The sequence below is a fragment of the Carettochelys insculpta genome, chromosome 11 (assembly GCF_033958435.1).
Source record: "Carettochelys insculpta isolate YL-2023 chromosome 11, ASM3395843v1, whole genome shotgun sequence".
NCBI classification, from domain to species: Eukaryota; Metazoa; Chordata; order Testudines; family Carettochelyidae; genus Carettochelys; species Carettochelys insculpta.
The window spans coordinates 13,058,232-13,077,828 of NC_134147.1; the positions used below are offsets into that span (position 1 = coordinate 13,058,232).

The following is a 19,597-nucleotide window of genomic DNA, read 5'->3' on the forward strand; positions in this document are numbered from 1 at the left end:
CGACAGTCCTATGTCCAGAGATTGTTGTGCCTCAAATTTTTGAGGGATGATAAGTAAATAAATGCTGCAGATACACATCTCCCAGAACTGGAAGGGACCTTAGGAGGTCATCTAGTCCAGTCCCCTGCCCTCTTAGCAGGGCCAAACACCATGCCTGACATCTATTTGCCCCAATGCCTAGGTGGCCTCCTCAAGGATTGAGCTCACAATCTTGGGTTTAGGAGGCCAATGTGCAAACCAATGAGCCACCCCTCCCTCCACTGCTGAGGAAAATGCAGAGCTCTGTTGAGAATGTGTTGGGAGAATGTTTTAAATGTGTACACACTCCCTGAGTTATAAAACTCTGTAGTGTAGACCCAGTCTAAGTGTTTGAAGGATTACACTTACCCGCACAAACATCAAACCAAATCAAACCTTAAGTGACTGGACCAGGATTTTTGTAATAGATTTGCAATGATAACAAACACTAAAGACAATATCCTGATCCCTCTGAAGTCAATTGCAAGACTCCCACTGACTTCAGAGAGGTCAACACTTCACTCAAAATTGATTTTCTTTTCTTTCAGCCAGCAGAACTGATGTTCTTACACTGCACAAAAATGAGCACCAGAAACCATTTTCAATTATTTATTTGATTTCTCCACATGATCACAGTTATAGTTTTACATCAACAGGGTCTGTTACTACTTACAAACAGAATGCATATTAAATAAAACAAAAGCACTCCTTTCTTCCCCACCATTACAAAATGGGTCTTGAGCCTCCCCAGAACAGAAGCTTCTTGTGAGCATGTTTCTTGAAGTCTTTAACAGTCTGCATTCAAGACCTAATCCTAATAGTTTAATAAAACTTGAAGCTGGATTAAAGTTCCTAGCAGGAGATAGATATTGTATGCAACCTCAAAGTGACTGCACTTATAGTAATACTAATTTACACACTATGTACAATTTAGAGATTTATCTATTCCCCCTACTTGGTCCCATTTCCAACATCATTTCCCCTCCCCCAGATTTAATCTTGTTATTGGTTTTTCTTTTAATTATATACATAATAACTCATTCTGCAGGCAACAAGTGCAATGATATTTTACAACGGAAACAGCAAATGCATGCTCAACTGCAGAAAACACACAGCTTCATATGGAACAGCAAGTCAACATCTAGAGATTCATTGTTTAAATATCTGCTGACTGTCTTTCAGCTCATTTTATCAAGAAACAAGAGCTTCTGCTGCATGCAGTACATGATGGGAAAATCATTCTACAGTTTGAAGACTTTTTTAAGCAACACAAGACATATACATTAGGATGAACTTTGTTTTTTTACATCACTGTACATTTCGTTAACTTAAAAAATTTAAAAAACCCAAATACATATTTGACTGTTGTCCCAGAAAAGATCTGTTTTTTTTTAATCAGTGTATTTTAGGGTTCCTTTTTGTTCTTTCAAGCTGACATCATTACTTAGCCACATTATTCATGGCAACAGAGAAACGTGGTCTCTGGTAGAGACATCATAATTTTTAATCAATAAGGAAATAGGACTAAAACCTTTCAACAACTACGATTTCATTTACTTCAACAGCACACACTAGCAGAATACTGTCATCTTCCCATTTTAAGAGTGATCTATGGTGTTCTATTCAATTATTAATCTAGGAGGTATTCTGATATATTAGGCTGCTCTCCTAAATTATGTCTACACTAATCCCCTTCTTCAAAGGGACATGGTAAACAGCCTGAGTGGAGAATACTAATGAATTGCTGTGATGAATATGCAGCACTTCATTGGGTTAAGTCTCCCCACAGCAACTTCGAAGTTGCAAACTCTGAAGCGCCAGCACACTGTTTAGCCAGGGGCACTTCAAAGTACCTGCACAACTTCCAAGTGCCCTTACTCACCAAAATATTCCTTGCAGGACGTCATTAGTATTCTCTGCTCAGGCTGATTACCATGCCCCCTTTGAAGAAGAGGGCTAGTGTAGACACAGCCTTAAAGTAGTAGCAGTGAGGTTCTTAAGATTTATGCCAAACCAAGATGTTTATTAAAGGTAATTAGTTCCAAACAGAAAGAAACAACAAGCATACTGTGTATATTCTCAATGGTTTTAACTGAGAACATTTTCAAATATTGTATTCTAAAAGGACTCAGTAATCTTAGCCAAAAGATGGCCTCTAATTTTGCATGTGTAAGTAGTGAGTCTACTAAGTAAGCACTCACCCTTCTCCCCAATACGTGTTTATGCAACATCATGCAGAAATGGTTTCTTACATGTACAAAATTTGTGACAACTTTTGCACATTATCAATTTTGCACCAGGCAAAATTAAAATCTGGCTCACAGTGTAAATCTACAACTATATTTATTACACCATTCTTAAATGACCCTAAATGATAATGTGAAACCAATCAAACAAATTTGAAACATTTCAGTGCGAAAATACTTAAGGCATTGTATGCTAACTAAGTGACGTGTGGGACCAAAACCTCCTCCCCATGACACAATGGAGAACACCAGTGCATATTTTGCACTTGAGAACACGGCACATTCACTGATATCAATAATTTGCATATAGAACATGCGCAGAATATATGGTATGTGATGGAGAGGAGTATTTTACCTCAGATTTCATTAAAAGATGCACTTTCAGAAAGACTTTTTGTTCCCTAACGGTATTCTTATCTTTTCTGGAACAACCTATACATTCTAGTTGGTACAGAGGTATGAAAAAAAAGATGACATTTAAATATGTATCACTTCACTTTAACTAATATCAACAGTAACAGGTGAATTTTGCAAATATACAATAGGTAGAGTGTAGCCTCACACTAATTATGTTAGGTGACATGCAGACAATTCTATATTCCCTTTTAAGAACAGTATTTTTAAAACTGGAAGGAACAGGACCTCAGAGGGCTGAGACGAGCCCTCTTAAGGCAAGACACAGAATTTAGGATAGCTTGAATTACACGAAAATATACTTCTTTTACTTTCCTTTTAATGTAAGATTTATAGGAGGAAAAGGGAGAAAAGATATTGCACATGTGAGGAAACAAACAGATTTAAGCAAAAGGCTAAACTCTAGATTGCTGTATTTGCTCTCTATGGAGATTAACAAAGTGCTCAGTTTGCAGTTTGCTGGTATTATATCATCACTGGTATGGAAAATGGAGAGGGGAAAAATCAAAATTAAAGATACGAAAAGTAACCTAGTATTGAAAGTTGACCCTTTCTTCAAACAGTGCTCCTGTATATTTGTATTGTTCAAATAAACAGACAGAGCTGGTTCCTTGCTGATTTCTTTTTACCCATCTCACACTGGAACGCCGTTTTCTTCCTTCTTCAAGTTTTGCATTTTAGCTGGTGCAGTTTTGCAGTTGTCGTTGCCTTGTTTCTACCATTTAGGTGCAAAGTCCTTGCAGTGGTTCAAAATGCTGAAACTACAAAGTACGTTCCATGTATGACTATGTACAGGATTCAGGGATACAAAATCTCATACAAATTTGCAAATGGCTTGATTACAACACATAAGCAACAACAGCACAGCCTGCTTTAATATGATGTCTTGAAATTAACTGGAGTATGACAGTGAGGGTTTGAGCATCAACTCAGCCTGCTGAGTGCTTTGTACTTGGAAACTAACAAATGTGATGAGTAAATATGGGGAACCCACTTTGTCGCTAGCATATGGCTGTATGGAATTACACTACCAACCCCACCCCAACCAAAACCGAATAACCCCACTACACTAGATACTAAAATAAACCTTAAAATTGTAGAGCAGTTCCAGCTGGAAATACTGTCAGAATGGAACAAGACGAGCAAGTCATAATCAATAGGGAAATGAAGTGGCTGAGAAGGATGGGTGTTTGTAATGCTCATGCTTGAGATGAATTTTTGCAATGTATGTATGCACCTTTCATATAACTCTTCAGATGTGTTCATAAAATCATATGCATATAAAAATGTGGATCATGTAAATTCACAGTTATCACAGCCTTTAAAGTGTCTAAGAATTTGTGTATCCAATGCTTTAAGATAACCAAATGGTAAATGGTCATCCTGTTTTGCTACTGTACAGTTACTGCATCTTAACTAGTTTGCTTACCTGAAATAGCAGAACAGTTATAATACTGATTACATATGATAATATGTTAGTAAAATAAGGATTTATACAAAAGCAATATTTGACTGTAACAGTTAAATGCTATGTTACTTGGCACATTTTAGTAATGATTGCTTAGAGTCTTAGTATGTGTAGAGAACTTTTAAATTAAAATACTGAAATATCTAAAATTTATTCCTAGCATTTAATGTTTTTGGTCTACTCTTTCATATGCTATTCATCTATTGTTACTGTCCTTCTATCAAGTAAGTGTAATTCCTTGTAAAGTCTATATTGCTAGTTTTGTGGACTGAAAACGTTCTTTCCAAGCACAAATGTTAACTATACAGTATATATATATATTTATATATATTTATATTATATAAAGTTTACTTACGTACTTTCATCAACCATATCAGGTCTACTTATTTTTTTGCCTATTGACAATAAAAGAGCAAGAATGCAACACTTGGTTCTGAATCACTTTTTTAATCGGTTAAGCTTATAGTATGCATGTAAAATTGTCATGGTATTTGGTGAAAAAGGAAGCTTAACTTATTTTCAGCAAGCAGCATAGTTTCAAGGCAAATTGAAAATAAGGATTGGCCCAGAAGGCAGATCTCCACTGAGCAGATAAGTAAAACCAATATCGATCACACTCATTCAAATGGTTGTATTTAGTAACAGCAGGCCCTTAAGCTTGCAGAAGTCAAATAAATTGTTTGGCTGGGTAAAAATCCACAGTTTTATTTGCTGCTTCCTTTACGTGCCTTTATAACTTTGCCTAAAACTACAGTGTTAGTAGAACAAATACTTCTAGACTATTGTGCTGATGCCACTGTGTTTGGGCTTAGCGCTGGTTGAAGTGGAAGGAGGAGCTGATTGTCCATGGTGATGCTGAGCATGCTGGGAATGAGAAGAGTGCCCAGGGTGAGGAGGGGGCAATGGAGGGTGAGAATGAGGGTGCTGCATGTAAGAAGAATGTGCCGCATGCTGGGAATGTGGCACATGTGGGTGGTACTGGTGTGTGTGCTGGATGTGCTGTGGAGGATGATAATGGTGATGGTGATGATAAGGGGGCGGGTTCTGCTGCATATGACAGTATTGTGAATGGTGCGTGTGCACTTGGGCCTGCGTCTGCCCCTCAGCTGGCCCAGCATGGTGCATGGCAGAAGGATGCTGGGAGTGTTGCTGATGCGGGATTACAGGTAGGTGCTGAGGCTGCTGTGATGGGCCAGGTGGTAGATGGCCGTGGGAAGGTGGCTTCCCCCTTTTACTACCAAATAAGGAACCTAGGAGTGAGGAAGAGTTAGGCATAGTCTGGTGAGGGCGAGATGGACACTCTCGGGTTGATGTAGCTCTTCGGCGCATGTGAGGACTGCTAATGATGGATCCCTAAAAGAAATTAATAGAAATGAAAATTAAAAAAAATCTTAAAATATGTTTAAAAGAAAAAGTTCATACTGATCCATCAAGTCTCTCTTATATGCTCCTATGGGCAGACTATGTTAAGCATCATAGGAGAACTTCTCTCTCTGACAGCTGTTCAAACTACAAGTGAGGCATTCATGCCTTTCTTGGAATGCTTGTAAACATTAACAACCACTACATGGTTTATCTTTCAGTAGTTTTATGGTAAAGTTTGATACGTAAATTACTAGAAATGTCAATGAAAGATGACACTATACTTGAGAATTTGTTTTAAAAGGGAAAAATGCATTTTAAAACACCAGTCACGTTGTTCTTAAAAAAATAAAAAACATCCTACATTACACTGAAATGAACACACAGTAACAAATGATAGTTACCATTTATATTTCATAATATAGTCTTTTTAAATTTAAATGTAAAAATAGCTTGCTTTTATTGTAAGCCCCATAGGGAAGGGTTGTGCTGCTGCGTCATAAACCTAATCCTATAATAGCTACGTCTACACGGGGATGCTACATCGAAATAGCTTATTTTGATGTAGTGAAATTGAAATAAGCTATTTCGCTGAATAGCGTCTACATGTCCTCCAGGGCTGGTGCCATCGACGTTGGGCAGCACTACATCGAAGTAGGCGCTGCAGGGGAGCGTCTACATGCCAAAGCGGCCCACATCGAAATAAGGGTGACAGGAACAGCTGCAGACAGGATCACAGGGTGGACTAGCACTTCCCGGGCAACAGCAAGCCGCTCCCTTAAAGGGCCCCTCCCAGACACATTTGCACTAAATAGCAAAAGATCCACAGAGCCGACAACTGGTTGCAGACCCTGCGCATGCAGCATGGATCCCCAGCTGCAGCAGCAGCAGCAGCCAGAAGCCCAGGGCTAAGGGCTGCTGCACACAGTGACCATAGAGCCCTGCAGGGGCTGGAGAGAGCGTCTCTCAACCCCTCAGCTGATGGCCGCCATGGCGGACCCCACTATTTCAATGTTGCGGGACGCGGATTGTCTACACGTGCCCTACTTCGATGTTCAACGTCAAAGTAGGGCGCTATTCCCATCTCCTGATGGGGACAGTGACTTCGACGTCTCGCCGCCTTATGTCGATTTCAACTTCGAAATAGTGCTCTCCCCGCGTAGACGTGGTGGGCGCTATTTCAAAGTTGGCACGGCTACTTCAAAGTAGCCGGCTTGTGTAGACGCGGCTAATGTGCGTTAGATTGCACCGATACTTCTATAACTCATTTCAGTAAGATTTCTGTGTGATCGTTTTCTTTTGACCCATGGCTCAACACTCTCTACTATTTAGCCTTGAATGGTCTAGTTCATCTTTGGAGGTTCCCCCCTCCCCCCATAAAGACAATTAGGGGACAAAGCAGTACTTAGGCCTAGTGTGCTAGATTTAAACTGCAATCTACCTAACGCAAACACACACACAAAAAATCTGCAAGCTGAATTCAACGACATGAACAATATATATAGATATATATAAATGGTTTGAAGATGAATGAAATCTCATGAAATCCACATTGAATTCCTCCGTCTTATTCATTTTCTCCTCCCATGCCCTATCTATGCAATTCCATGGCATCATGACTGAATACATTTAGCAATTTAACTAGAAAATAAGCAATGGGAATGGCTGAGCATGAAAGTCAATAGTTATAGCTAAATATCAAACAGCATAGAACAGTGTACTCTGTAACGAAGAGCAAGTGGGCCTTCAGGCTGGGATCAGACTGAAATGGTGGCAAAAGGACACATCATGTTCATTTAACCATGCTTACAGGAACAGAGGGGACAAGGTTAGCTGAAACCAAAAATGGTGCTCAATTTAAAATAAGCCAGAAGTGTTTTTGTAAGCTGGAATAATACAAAGTGAGTAGCCTACGCATGCATTTTATCTGAGACAGGCAGGTTATATGTTAGAAGAAAAAGAGCAAAAAAATATGTATATAAAAGAAAGGTTTGAAATGCACATCATCACATCCAGCTAGACATCAGTAACTTCCTACTTACTTCCATATTGCTGTCTAGCGATCCTGCACTGCTGCGACGCCCACGCTTGCCTGCCCAGGACATGCAATACCATAGATTAGAGACTGAGACAAGACCTAGGTGACAAATATCTGCTTCCCTGAATTACTACAGGAGCCTCTAAATGCAACTAGAGGGGCTTCAGGGGACTAATTTAACATGGTATGTTAGATTGATACAGTAGTTACCTAAGGCAGAAACTTAACATGTAAGGTCAATATTTAAATTAAGTTTCTGTACCTAAATGTATCCTAGAAAAGAAGATTGTTTTGAAGCAAGTTGTCGTTATTACCATTTTTAAAAAGTCTCAAATATCCACATTCTAGTCTCTACATTTAACATTTAAAGGGGGCCTTGCAGTATGGAAAGATTTTGTTTGTCTAGCTATGCAGTGCTCTACATTTAGCTATTAAAGCTGACATGACAGTCTCGGCTTTAGTAGTTGGGCCTAAATTTTCCTAACGTGTTCTCTAAGGTTAGTTGCCCAAACCTTACATGTTGAACCCTTGGTTGGTTTCTCAGTACTGATTTTAGGAATCTAAGTGCCAAAATCCAGAATGCCAAAATATAACACTATGCAGGCAGATTTTAATTCTGCAGAGATAATGGGCTGGGTTGACACAGAATAGCTATTTTTATTGAATTTAGTTTGCTGGCTATTATCTTAACAATTGTAAGAATGTTCTGTCTAGGGGATGATCAAGCAAAGTTCACATCATCAGCCTCTTTGTGAGGAGTAGTCAGCTTCTCTAAGCATCTTCAAAAGTCACATGCATTCCTTATTTCTCTCTTGATGTACCACCATTTTTCTTAAAGGCCCAGTGTCACAGCAAACCTCCCTCCTGTGTAGAGGTTTCTTGAGATTCTCTTCAGAGCCTGCTCCGAAGTGTTGCTGGAGAGGGATATAAGATATTCTCTTATCTCTTGCTATGGCCAAGGGTCTTACTTTTGCAATAAGTCACAGTTATCAACATAAATCTTCTAAACTGAGATTCTGTGTTTGCAGATGAGCAAGTCCTGTGGAAGAAGCCTTTGCTGGTAACTTTGTGGTACATTCTCTACTGCAGTTTTAACTTGCTCAAAAACTTAACTATACAGTATTGTGCACCATGAAAGAGAAGAGGCTTTGATTATCTTAGAATTCTTATTGTCTAGCCAGGGAGGGAATTTTGCTCTTTGTTTGCTGGTAGTAATGATGCTGGTTGTGACAGTCAAATCGCTCCTGCTAGCCAATCCAGAGTCTTCAAGGAAAATATCCTCTCCCCATTCAATATCAGATATTATACTGGCATAGGCAAATAAAAGTGGCTAGTCATGAAGGACTACAGAAAAACCTAAGGGTTCCCACTACAGGGAACATGATGCACGAGTGTAAATGCTCAGATGCCACCGTGATGAATGCAGCATATGTGGACAGATGGGTGAACATCTATGAACCTAAGAATAGAGTGGGCAAAGGAATATTAGCGGAAAAAAGTGAAATCATAATTTGTGACATCTATAATAACCCTCATATGATCACTAACCAAAATAGGTTGGACCTCATTAGTCTGGCACCCTTGGGACCTGACCAGTGCCAAACCAGACATTTTGCCAAACCACTGAAGGTTTGTCTAGCAGCATTACCAACACTTCCCCTGCTTACTGGGCTTTTAGATGTTATTTAGGGGGTAAATTAGGGCTAAAATAACAGCACAGAACACTGAAAGCCAGGACTGGTGGCTGTAAGCAAACTTTATGGGACCATGGGAAACTTGGCAACACTCAAGGTAAGTGGACATCCAGCTAAATAAATTCATGCCAGCCAATAGATATAGCGGGACCAGAGATGTTCCACATACACTGTATAATAAAGAGCTCTCTGGTAAATTCTTCCCAGAGAAAAGACTTCGTTTCTTAAGTATGTGAAACAGGTTCACTGAAAGTTGTAGATAATCAGAAATAGAAATGACTTAACAGATCTTACAGAGTATTCCATTTGACAATGTAGGATCATTTTATCACACAACTATTCTTCAGTGCTACATCTGAAGCAGCTTAAAATATTTTCTTTGACCAGCAGACTTCAAAATGTATTGCAGAGAATGACAAGAAGTCCTGTGGCACCTTATAGATTAACAGATATTTTGGCGCATAAGCATAAGCTTTCATGGGCAAAGACCCGTTTCGTCAGATGCATGCACATGCCCACTCATGCATCTGACGAAGCGGGTCTTTGCCCAAGAAAGCTTATGTTGCAAAATATCTGTTAGTCTATAAGGTGCCACAGGACTTCTTGTTGTTCTCGAAGATACAGACTAACACAGCTACCTCTGATACTTGCAGAGAATGGCAACTCTGGGATAGAAGGAGCTCATTCAGTGGTTACATACAGCATAACCCTACACTAGAATGATTATTAGCTGCCATGCTATAAAACCAGGTGATTTTTAATCACACTGAGGACTAATTGTGCTCAGCAAATTGTGCTTTACTTTTGAAAGTCCCAGTACAACACCATTTCTCATTCCTCTCTTTGTAAAGGTAAATTCCAACTTTCCTTCCCCTCTTTGAAAAGTTAAATTCTTTCTCCCTTGACCAATGCAGTTCTTATTGGCAATGGAATGCAATAGGTTGTATGCTGCTTCTGAGTAAGCATCAGCAATATGCATGAATGCAACACACCTTCACATACACAAACAAGGACACTTTACATTTGATACACTTGGAACAGAATATCCTTACGGAAATGGGCAAACTCTGTAAGCCCTTACAGGGAGTTATGAACAAAAATCCACTGTATCCTTGCAAAACCTGTCCCCACAGATACGGAGAATGTTACAGGAAACGTTAAATATTTCACTTGTTGCTACTATGCCGCACTTCCTGCTCTTACACCAATGAGAGACATCCTGAGATCTAGGGTACCTCTTGTGATTCTTGGCTAGCAGTCTGGAAAAGGATTCAAATTAAGTTCTTAGAGAAGCAAACTATTTTAACAGTCATCCAACACATAATGACTCACTGTACTAACTGAAGAAAGTTGTGGAAGGGGTATTCATAGGAGTGGAAACTGCTGTCATGGTGCCAGGACTGGCACAAGTTGAGGTACTTCAAAATGTCCAATGCTACCTCACCAATGTGCTTCAGTTGGAGATGTTAAAGGTTAACCTGTAAACATCATCCTAAATGGCACAGGCAGAGGATTGCTCTAGTTCTGCATGGCCACTGCAGGCAGGGGCATTCTAGCACTGGAGCAGCCCCCCACCATGGACATGGGCTGCTCTGGCCAGGCTGGGGCACTCCCACCCGCCAGGACCTGGGTTGCTCCAGTCCATTGGAGCACCCTGCCCTGTTGCACTCCCAGGCCAGGACACTGCAGATGGGTGCACTGTAGTGTTCCCACCCATGACAGCAGCGCAGGCAGAGATGCTTGTGACAAGCCGGAGTAGCCCCAGGCCCCAGTGTGCATGAGGGTGCCCCGTCAAAGAAGCCTCCTCAGCTGCCCCTCAATCCATTTAATCAGGTTAACAAGTTAACCAATTGAACAGGATTTTACATCTCTAGCCTCAATTGCAATCTGGAAAGACCACGTCTAGGAGTCTGTTAATCCTGTCTTTTAGATGAGGCACACAATTATGAGCTTGACACTTATGATCATTTAAAAAAAGACTCCTGGATTTCATCACGAGGAGCATTATCCTGGGCACACTGGTCACCTTAAGCATATCTTACCTACCTAAATTATCTTGCATTGGAGAAGTGTAATTTCCTCTCTATAAACTAGTGAAGTAGTTCTATAGGTGGCTGTATTCCAGGGTGAATATGTGGCTAGTCCCGGTATATATATGTCAGAATGCTTTGGTTATTCACATAAACATAAGGTATTGGATTTTTTCATAAGAATCCACTTGGTTAAAATGGGGTATATGATGTGACTCAATAAAAGCAGACACACCCAGAGACATGTACCAGGCCAGGCATCATTGGCATCCCATGGGGGCAGAAGAAAGGATTGCAAGGAAAGAGAAAACTGGTGGCATTCCTGTCCAGTATCTCCCCTGCACCACTTTCTCTTTGGGAGCAGATTCAGCCTGTCTGTTCCATTGGAGACCTCGTCTGCTAAGGAAGGAGAAGAACTTTAATGTCTCATACTCCAAATAGTGTTCTTTTTGCCCCCTTTAACCTCAGCCCAAGGGAGACGATGAATAGAGAGAAACTTTTAATCTTCTCCTGCGGCATGTGCATGAGGGAGGTACTTAGAGCCTTATCCATTCTCTTGAAGATTCCTCCTAATGGTAGGTAAAGGTTCTGCAGCTATATGAAGTCCACTTCTATATATGGAACATAGAGGCTACGCCTACGCTTGCCCCCTTGTTCGAAGGGGGCATGGTAATCAGGGTGATGGGAGATTACGAATGAAGTGTCAAACTTCAAAATGCTGGCATGCGGTGTAGCTGGCACTTTTGAAGTGTAAAGGCACTTCCAAGTGCCCGCGGCTACATGGCATGCTGGCACTTACAAATTTGACACTTCCAAGTTCCTGCAGGTGACAATTTGCCTAATGAAGTGCTGCTGATGCATTGCAGCACTTCATTAATAATCTCCTATCACCCTGATTACCATGCCCCCTTTGAAGTTGGGGGCAAGTGTAGACATAGCCAGAGAGAGGGACAGTCTCTTCAGTCTTTTTCCAGAGGATAAACTTTGGGCAAGAGGAAAAGTGGAAAACACTAAAAAGGGTTAATAAAAATAGCATGTATTGTTTTTAAGGGCTGAAATGGCATAAACGAAAATAACCAATGAAGTTTGGTAGCAATAGATAAGAAGCATAAGGACTATTTTTACACTTGGGCTATATTTTATAGTTTTTTGGCCCTTATTGCCCTTCAATATTCTCATTATTGCAGCACAAGTATTGGGATATTTACTGAGACTACCTGGAACAGTGCCCACTTGTAGTTGTAGTAAAAATAGCCTTGCACTTCTGTGACATTATCTCAAAACATTTTACCACTAGGAATGCACGTAGCTTCACCACATCTCTGGAAGGAAGGTAAATATTTGTCTGTTTTACACAGTGATACAGAGAAGCATAAGGAGCTCAGAGGCCTGATTTCCAGAGGTGCTGAGTACTCCCAAATCCACAGGCAGCCACCGAGAACTACTTGTTTTAAGTCACCCAGGAAAGCTGAGAGAGCTGTAGAGTCAGAAAACCACATATCCACCTAGTCCTGTTTATTAACACAAAACACTTGTTCCCCCAGTACGAGTTGTGATGGGGGGCCTTTCATCTTTCTTAGCTGTGTGGGGGCCCATTTTAATATCATAACAAAAGAAAGCTTAGTAATTGTTCAAAATTCTCTTAGTTTGTCATAGTCAATTCTTTTTCTAGTTGCATTTTGAATTTTTTCCCTTCCAACATTTTACACATGAATATGGAATTCTACATTCAAGGGTAAACAAGTTTTTTTCTAGACTGTTTTTCAGTGGACAGAGCTAATCATTTGTCAGTACAGTTATGAGCAATAAAATGTTCATCTTTTTCATATTTGAAAAAGGATAAAGTATTAAATGCTTTTGACTCATTCACATTTTGTAACACAGCTGGCTGCCAGTTCTCATTTTTACTTCTTATTCCATGGCAGCCAATGCCAGATTAGAGAGAACAAGGCCAGGATTACTAATTACTAACCTGAAAACAAAACAAAACAAAACAAAAAACCCTCATTCACTTAATTTCTGCAAATACAATGTATGTTTTCATGCAAAAATGAATGGAAAAGCAGCCAGGAGGAAAGAATACTTTGTCTATGTAAGATACTGTTTGCCTCTGGGGGAAATGAAGTATTGCTTTCCACAAATAATTTCAGCTTTTAAGAGGTGAAAAGGTTCAGAAATCTTTTTTTCTCTTTAAATATGAGAGACTCGTTTATGTTTTCTTTTTTAAGCATGGAAAACATTTCAAAGGCACCTCTTCCCAACTGCTATTCATTTGTGATAGGTACAACGACTTCTGAAAAGCAGAAATTAGCTAATGTATTCCAATCCACAATTTCATCGGGGAATCTGAAAAGTCAGAACTTTCTTTATGGAATCAGATTGCCCTTCTGCGTTTTTCAGAGCGCTATCAAGAACATCTCTGCAGTGCTGCTTAGAAAATTATGCAACAAACTGTGAATATGCAATTATTTAGTTTGCACATGTAAGCCTGGATTTTTGCAGAAACAATTAAAGAAACCCTTTACAAATCTAGCCCACTATGTTCATTTTCTAAACACAGAGACTACATCTACACTGGAGTTTTGTTGACAAAACTGGGGTTTTGCTGACAAAATTCCAAGTGTATATACAAAAAAAATACGTTTTGTCAACAGTCTGTTGACAAAACTCAGCACTTCTGCTAACAGCATTCTGCCCCTCTGCAATGAGGATTAATGCGTTTGACAGTTTCTGTCAACGAAAAAGCTATGTAGGTGGTCTGGGGGCCCTCTGTCGACAGACAGGGCTTCTGGTTCACTGGGCAGCCCTGCCTGCTGAGCTTTCAGTTGACTGTTCTGTCGGGAGAGTGGCCAGACAGTCTGGCTGCTCTCTGTCAACAGAGCAGATTTCTCTTCTGAGCTGTTTCTATGTGTAGACATGACCTGTCGACAGGTTTTGTAGGAAGATCTCTTCTGACAGTAACTTCTGTCAACAGATCACTATAGTGTAGACATAGCCATCCACTGTACTCCCAGAGTATCTTTCTTTATCATCCGATGGTTCATGCCATAGCAGCACCTCAAGAATTAGGTCTGACTAGTTTCAGCCCACCTTTTCCAGAACTTATTTCAATGTGTGCTGGTTTAGTACAATCAGTGTCTCTGCTAACTGAAAAGTTTTTTTTTCCCTAGGAGTCACATGTTTCATGCTAACAGAGTGAATCCCCCCAGCCCAACTAAACAAAACTTAAGGAGATACTGGTCAACTCAGTCAACTCATTACAGTGACTTTGATGTATCACAGAACTAGTAGTAGATATTCAGGCACTGAAAATGATGTTTTTTTTAACAAATCAGGTGACTGGCGTATAATTTTTAAGTTAACTGCACTGCACAAGACCAAACAGAAGCTGTCCATAACTGTCAGTGGGAAAATATTAAAATTAAGTTTAGCTGTGTTTAACAAATTCATCTGTAAAATATCTCTACTATGTATCATGAAAAAAGACCACTTTCAGGAACAAGCATGCCAACAGCAGCCATGTGGTTTTGAAGTACGGAATGTTTTCATGATCAAGAGCAATTCATCTCGTTTACTGTACAAAACGGTCTACGTGGCAATATTTGGAAGAGTGTGATGGAAAATTCCTATGGGATGAAAAGTGTTAATCAGGAAACATGCAAATTGATTTGTATATCTGTGAAACTCCCACATCCAGTAGCATAGCTGTCCTCATTCTACATGAACTTAAAATAAAACAAAAACAAAAGATGAAGGTATCCGCATAAATTAGATTTAACAACAGTGAGGTTTTGGGCTTGATCTAAGCCTCACTGAAGTCAATGGAAAGACTCTCACTAATTTGAAATGGGCTTTGGATCAAATTCTAAGTCTTTTAATGAGGCAGATGGGTATAGATGGATATAAACAACGATTGAACATAAGTGATAGAATAGGGGTGCGTGTGTATGTGTATGCGTATATATACACGCATACATAAATACACACACAAACACATACACACATGCTGCATATTCAATTTATGAGTGTTTTAATTACTGCAGCACAGTTAAATCCTCCTCTTTGATACTATGAGAAAAGGCTAACAGCAGCTAACTATTCAAGCACATTATGCCTCCACTGGAAATCATACAGCATTTAAAGAACAAGTCAAAATAAATACTACAGACAGACAAAACTTTTTAAAAAGATCCTGTTGCTGCTTTTCTGATGGGTACTCTCAGGGTGGTACAGCTGGTGTTATCACTTTCATTAGCAATACCAGGCATGGTGTGCCTAATACTATAAGCATAGGGCTGGAACATTTTCCCCTCCCTGGCAGCCTGGAAGACATGCAAGTGCTAATTACTAATAATTAATGGCACGTACCAAATAAAGTAAAACAACAACTGGGGCATACCACACTTTGCAATTTTTAAATATATAAATATTTAGGAAACCTCCATGAAGATTGGTCAGTTCCAATTTCAGCCACAGCAACAGCTCTCAGTCTTGTGAACATTATTGCTGGCTCCAGCAAAGCTTTTGCCTATTACTCTGGCAATTGTATTTTGCAAACAACAGCTTCCACAAAAATTAGGGACTTTTGTTGTGCGTAATGCAACACTGAGGTAGCATCAATCACACAGAGAGGAAGCCGTGCTAGTCTATACACTATCAAAAGAAAAAGCAGTCAAGTAGCACTTTAAAGACTAGCAAAATAGTTTATTAGGTGAGCTTTCGTGGGACAGACCCACTTCTTCGGGTCTGTCCCACGAAAGCTCTCCTAATAGACTATTTTGCTAGTCTTTAAAGTGCTACTTGACTGCTTTTTGTTTTGACAGTATAACTTAGTTTTTATCACTCTAGACAGAATTTGATAGGGCTTCACTCAATTTCATTCATCAACATAGTACATGGGTACACTTAAGCACCAAATACACAGGAAGCAGTCATTGCACAGAGATCTCTGTTTTCCTTGTCCTGTCTAAGTCTACGCTAACAAGGAGGAAAAAATAAGAGACAAAAGAAAGGAATTCTAAGTGGGTCAATCATTTTTCTAGAATTCACTTACAAGTTTTTCCACTGTCTTCACTCCCCTTTAAAAGTACACATAGCAAGCTATTATCAGTTTTATTTGAAAATACCAAGTTTGTCCAGTATAGCAAAGCTAAAATAAATAAAAAAAAACCCAACAATAAAACCAAGGAAGTCCTAAAGAAAGAGCAAATAGTTAACCTTTTTGTATTGCTTCTTTACAGGGTCACCATTCAGACATGAGCTCCTTTTTACACACCTCACGTTTCTTTGCATACACCATTGTGCAGAGAGGGGAAATAGTGTGGCGCTTACCAGCTTCAGAGAGATCTCTAAGGGAGCTGCTAAGTGCGCTCCTTTTCAGTCCCTCCCCCGTGGCATAGCTGTCATCCAGGCAGGCTCTGTTCAGCGTCCCATTACCAGACTCTTTTTTGAGGCTGGAGCACTGGGAGATGCTTGGACGTACCACACCCTTCTGTTTTTCTAGCTCAGCTGAAACAAACAGAATGATTGTACAGTTCATAGTTATTGACTGTAATGAAGTGGAGCCAAAGACGTGACAAAGTGAACATGATGATGATGTATCCAGAAATACCAGTTTATTCTGCAGTTGAACTATACACGGAGAAAGACTCGATCCTTCTCCCAATGGCTTTATAACAAAACATATATGATTAAATGATGTCATATTCTGGAAAAAATATTAAAAAATCCTTTGTTTATATCTTCAGCTTCCAGCATGTTCATATGCACAATAGCTACTGAAACAGCAGCAGACATGGGGCTTTTCAAAAGAACAAAGTTGACATTAAGAGAAAGAGAGTAAAAGTTTCTCTAAAATCCATCTCTAAAAGACAATACCTCTTTTTAAGAAGTCACTTAAACTAGCACTTTAATTTACAGCACAATTTATTTCCCTTATTTGGTGCAGACCCACCTCGACTGACTTACTCATCAGTTGGTTTTTGCTGGTGCTTATGGTATGTTTCCCTTGCACTTACAGAGTACATTAGCAATCAAAGACCTTGGCAGGAGTTTTAGGAATCACAGTTTTATCTCTAAAATAGTATTAAAGCCACAGATGGAGATCTAGATTATTTTAAGCCCTAAATCCTTTTGGATTATATTACATATATCTTGAACAGGTTTACTAATGTTGATTAGTTTGAAAATGCTTTATTTTATGTACCTTTGTACTTACACTCTATTCTGTGCTTTTCCATTTCTTGAACTTCTGCAACAGACTCTCTCAAGTCGTCTGTAAATTTCTTTCTATCCTGAGGATTGGGTGCATTAAAATTTATTAGGACTTTGATATCTGCTCCTGGAACAGCTGATGTGAGCCGTATGCCATTGGGGTAATCTATAGGCAGGGAAAAATTGGGGAGAAAAGACAAAGCCAAATTATTTTTCTCAGAGGGGTAGCCATTTTAGTCTGCAGCTTCACAAACAACAAGTAGTTCTGTAGCACCTTAAAGATTAACAATTTTATCTGTTGGGTAATGAGCTTTTGTTAGTAAGACCCACTTATTGAAGTTCCCTCAAATTTGAGGAAGTGGGTCTTACCCACAAAAGCTTGTTATCTAATAAATAGATTTGTTAGTCTTCAGGGTGCTACAGGACTGCCTGTTATTTGTTAAATTGTTTTTGTCATTTTTAACTTTCTTCTCTTTTTACTTATTTTTCCAGTAATTCTCTTTGTCAACATTCTAAAACCCTGGTCAGCTATCAGAGAAAAACAGTTTTTCATAGAATAATAGAATCATAGGGTTGGAAAAGACATGAGGTGGTCATCGAATCCAGCCCCCTGCCCATACTAGAACCAACCCTAACTACATCATCCCAGCCAGGACTTTGTCAAGCCACGACTTAAAAACCTCTAGAGATGGAGATTCCACCCCTCCTTAGGTAAAGCATCCCCAGTGCTTCACCACCTTTCTGATGAAATAGCTTTCCTAATATCCAGCCTACACGTCTCCCTTTGTAACTTCAGACCATTGCTCCTTGTTCTGCCATCCATCACTACTGAGAACAGCCTCTCTCCCATCCTCTTTACACCCCTTCTTCAGGAAGCTGAAGGCTGCTATCAAATCCCCTCTCTCTTCTCTTCTGTAGACTAAATAAGCCCAAATCCCTCAGCCTCTCCTCATACATCATGTGCTCTAGCCCTCTGCTGGACTTCCTCCAATGTGTTCATGTCTTCTCTCTAATGGGGACCCCAGAATTGGACTAAGTACTCCAGATGCAGCCTTGCCAGTGCTGAATAAAGGGGAATTAAATCACCTCCCTAGACATGCTGCAGTGCTCCTACTAAACCTGTATGTTGTTAGTCTTTTTGGCTATGAGGGCACTCTGTTCATTCATATCCAGCTTCTCATCCACTGTAATCCCTAGGTCCATTTCTGCAAACCTGCTGCTTAGCCTCAGGTTCTCAGCCTGTAACAGTGCTTGGGATTCTTTTGTTCCAAGTGCAGGACTTTGCTTTTGTCCTTATTGAACCTCATCAGATTTCTTTTGGCCCAATTCTGCAATTTATCTAAGTCACTCTGGACCCTATCCCTACCCTCCAACATAGGTACCTCTCTCCCTAGCTTAGTGAGTTTTTAGCACCACATTCAAAAACTCAGACCATTTTATCTGCCCATGACCCAGAAGCATCTTCTAAATGAAGATAAATCTCAGTGAACATCTTCACGGATAACTAACGCTCATGCGCACTCACTCTGACATAAGGAAATTTGGGTCATAGTGGCAATGTAAGGAAAAAATAGGTTTGCGGTCTGGCTGATCTGCTCGAAGAAACACCCTGTTTAGTCATAAACTAAAGTATATCCCAATCAGTATTCCTAGATTTAAAAAACAAAACCACTAACCAAAGCCTGCATAGTTTAAATGAAAAGATTAAACCTAACATTAACAAAGACATAACAATAGTGCAACAAGCAAACAAACTCTACTGAATGTCTTTACAAAATAACATATTTTAAACATTTATCTAAAATATTCTATTACTAGTGCAATCTGATTTAGTAGACTTCAAGAATGCCATACGTTATAAATTAAATGCAATATGTTTACTCATTATGGGCCAAATTTTCAAACCTTTCTCAAAAATGATGCCTGACATCTTTGTACATGCTACTGCTAGCACACAACCCTGTCTGTTTTTGCATGTGGAAATCAGATAGATGATTCTTCTTAAATAATGAGAAGAAGGATTCTTTTAAAGATGGGTCTACCTTCAAAGGAGCAGCGTCTACACTGGCTTTCTTCTTTCAAAAGCAGCTCTTTCAAAATTAGAATATGCAAAT

General features: G+C 39.6%; 1 protein-coding gene across 9 annotated transcripts in view; it reads right to left on the bottom strand.

Moving 5' to 3' along the window:
• Positions 1 to 1,791: 1,791 nt before the first annotated feature.
• Positions 1,792 to 19,597, bottom strand: part of IQSEC1 (IQ motif and Sec7 domain ArfGEF 1) — a 723,956-nt gene continuing 706,150 nt past the window's right edge. For 6 of the 9 annotated variants that reach the window (XM_075006130.1, XM_075006129.1, XM_075006127.1 and 3 more), the window contains 4 exons: positions 17,476 to 17,649; positions 16,602 to 16,778; positions 7,551 to 7,600; positions 1,792 to 5,499 (listed from right to left, as the gene is read on the bottom strand). In XM_075006130.1, the coding sequence (XP_074862231.1) occupies positions 4,921 to 5,499; positions 7,551 to 7,600; positions 16,602 to 16,778; positions 17,476 to 17,649 (980 nt within the window). In that variant the 3' untranslated portion in view covers positions 1,792 to 4,920. The remainder of the gene's footprint in view (positions 5,500 to 7,550; positions 7,601 to 16,601; positions 16,779 to 17,475; positions 17,650 to 19,597) is intronic. The other 3 variants (XM_075006128.1, XM_075006134.1, XM_075006135.1) reach the window with 2 other exon arrangements.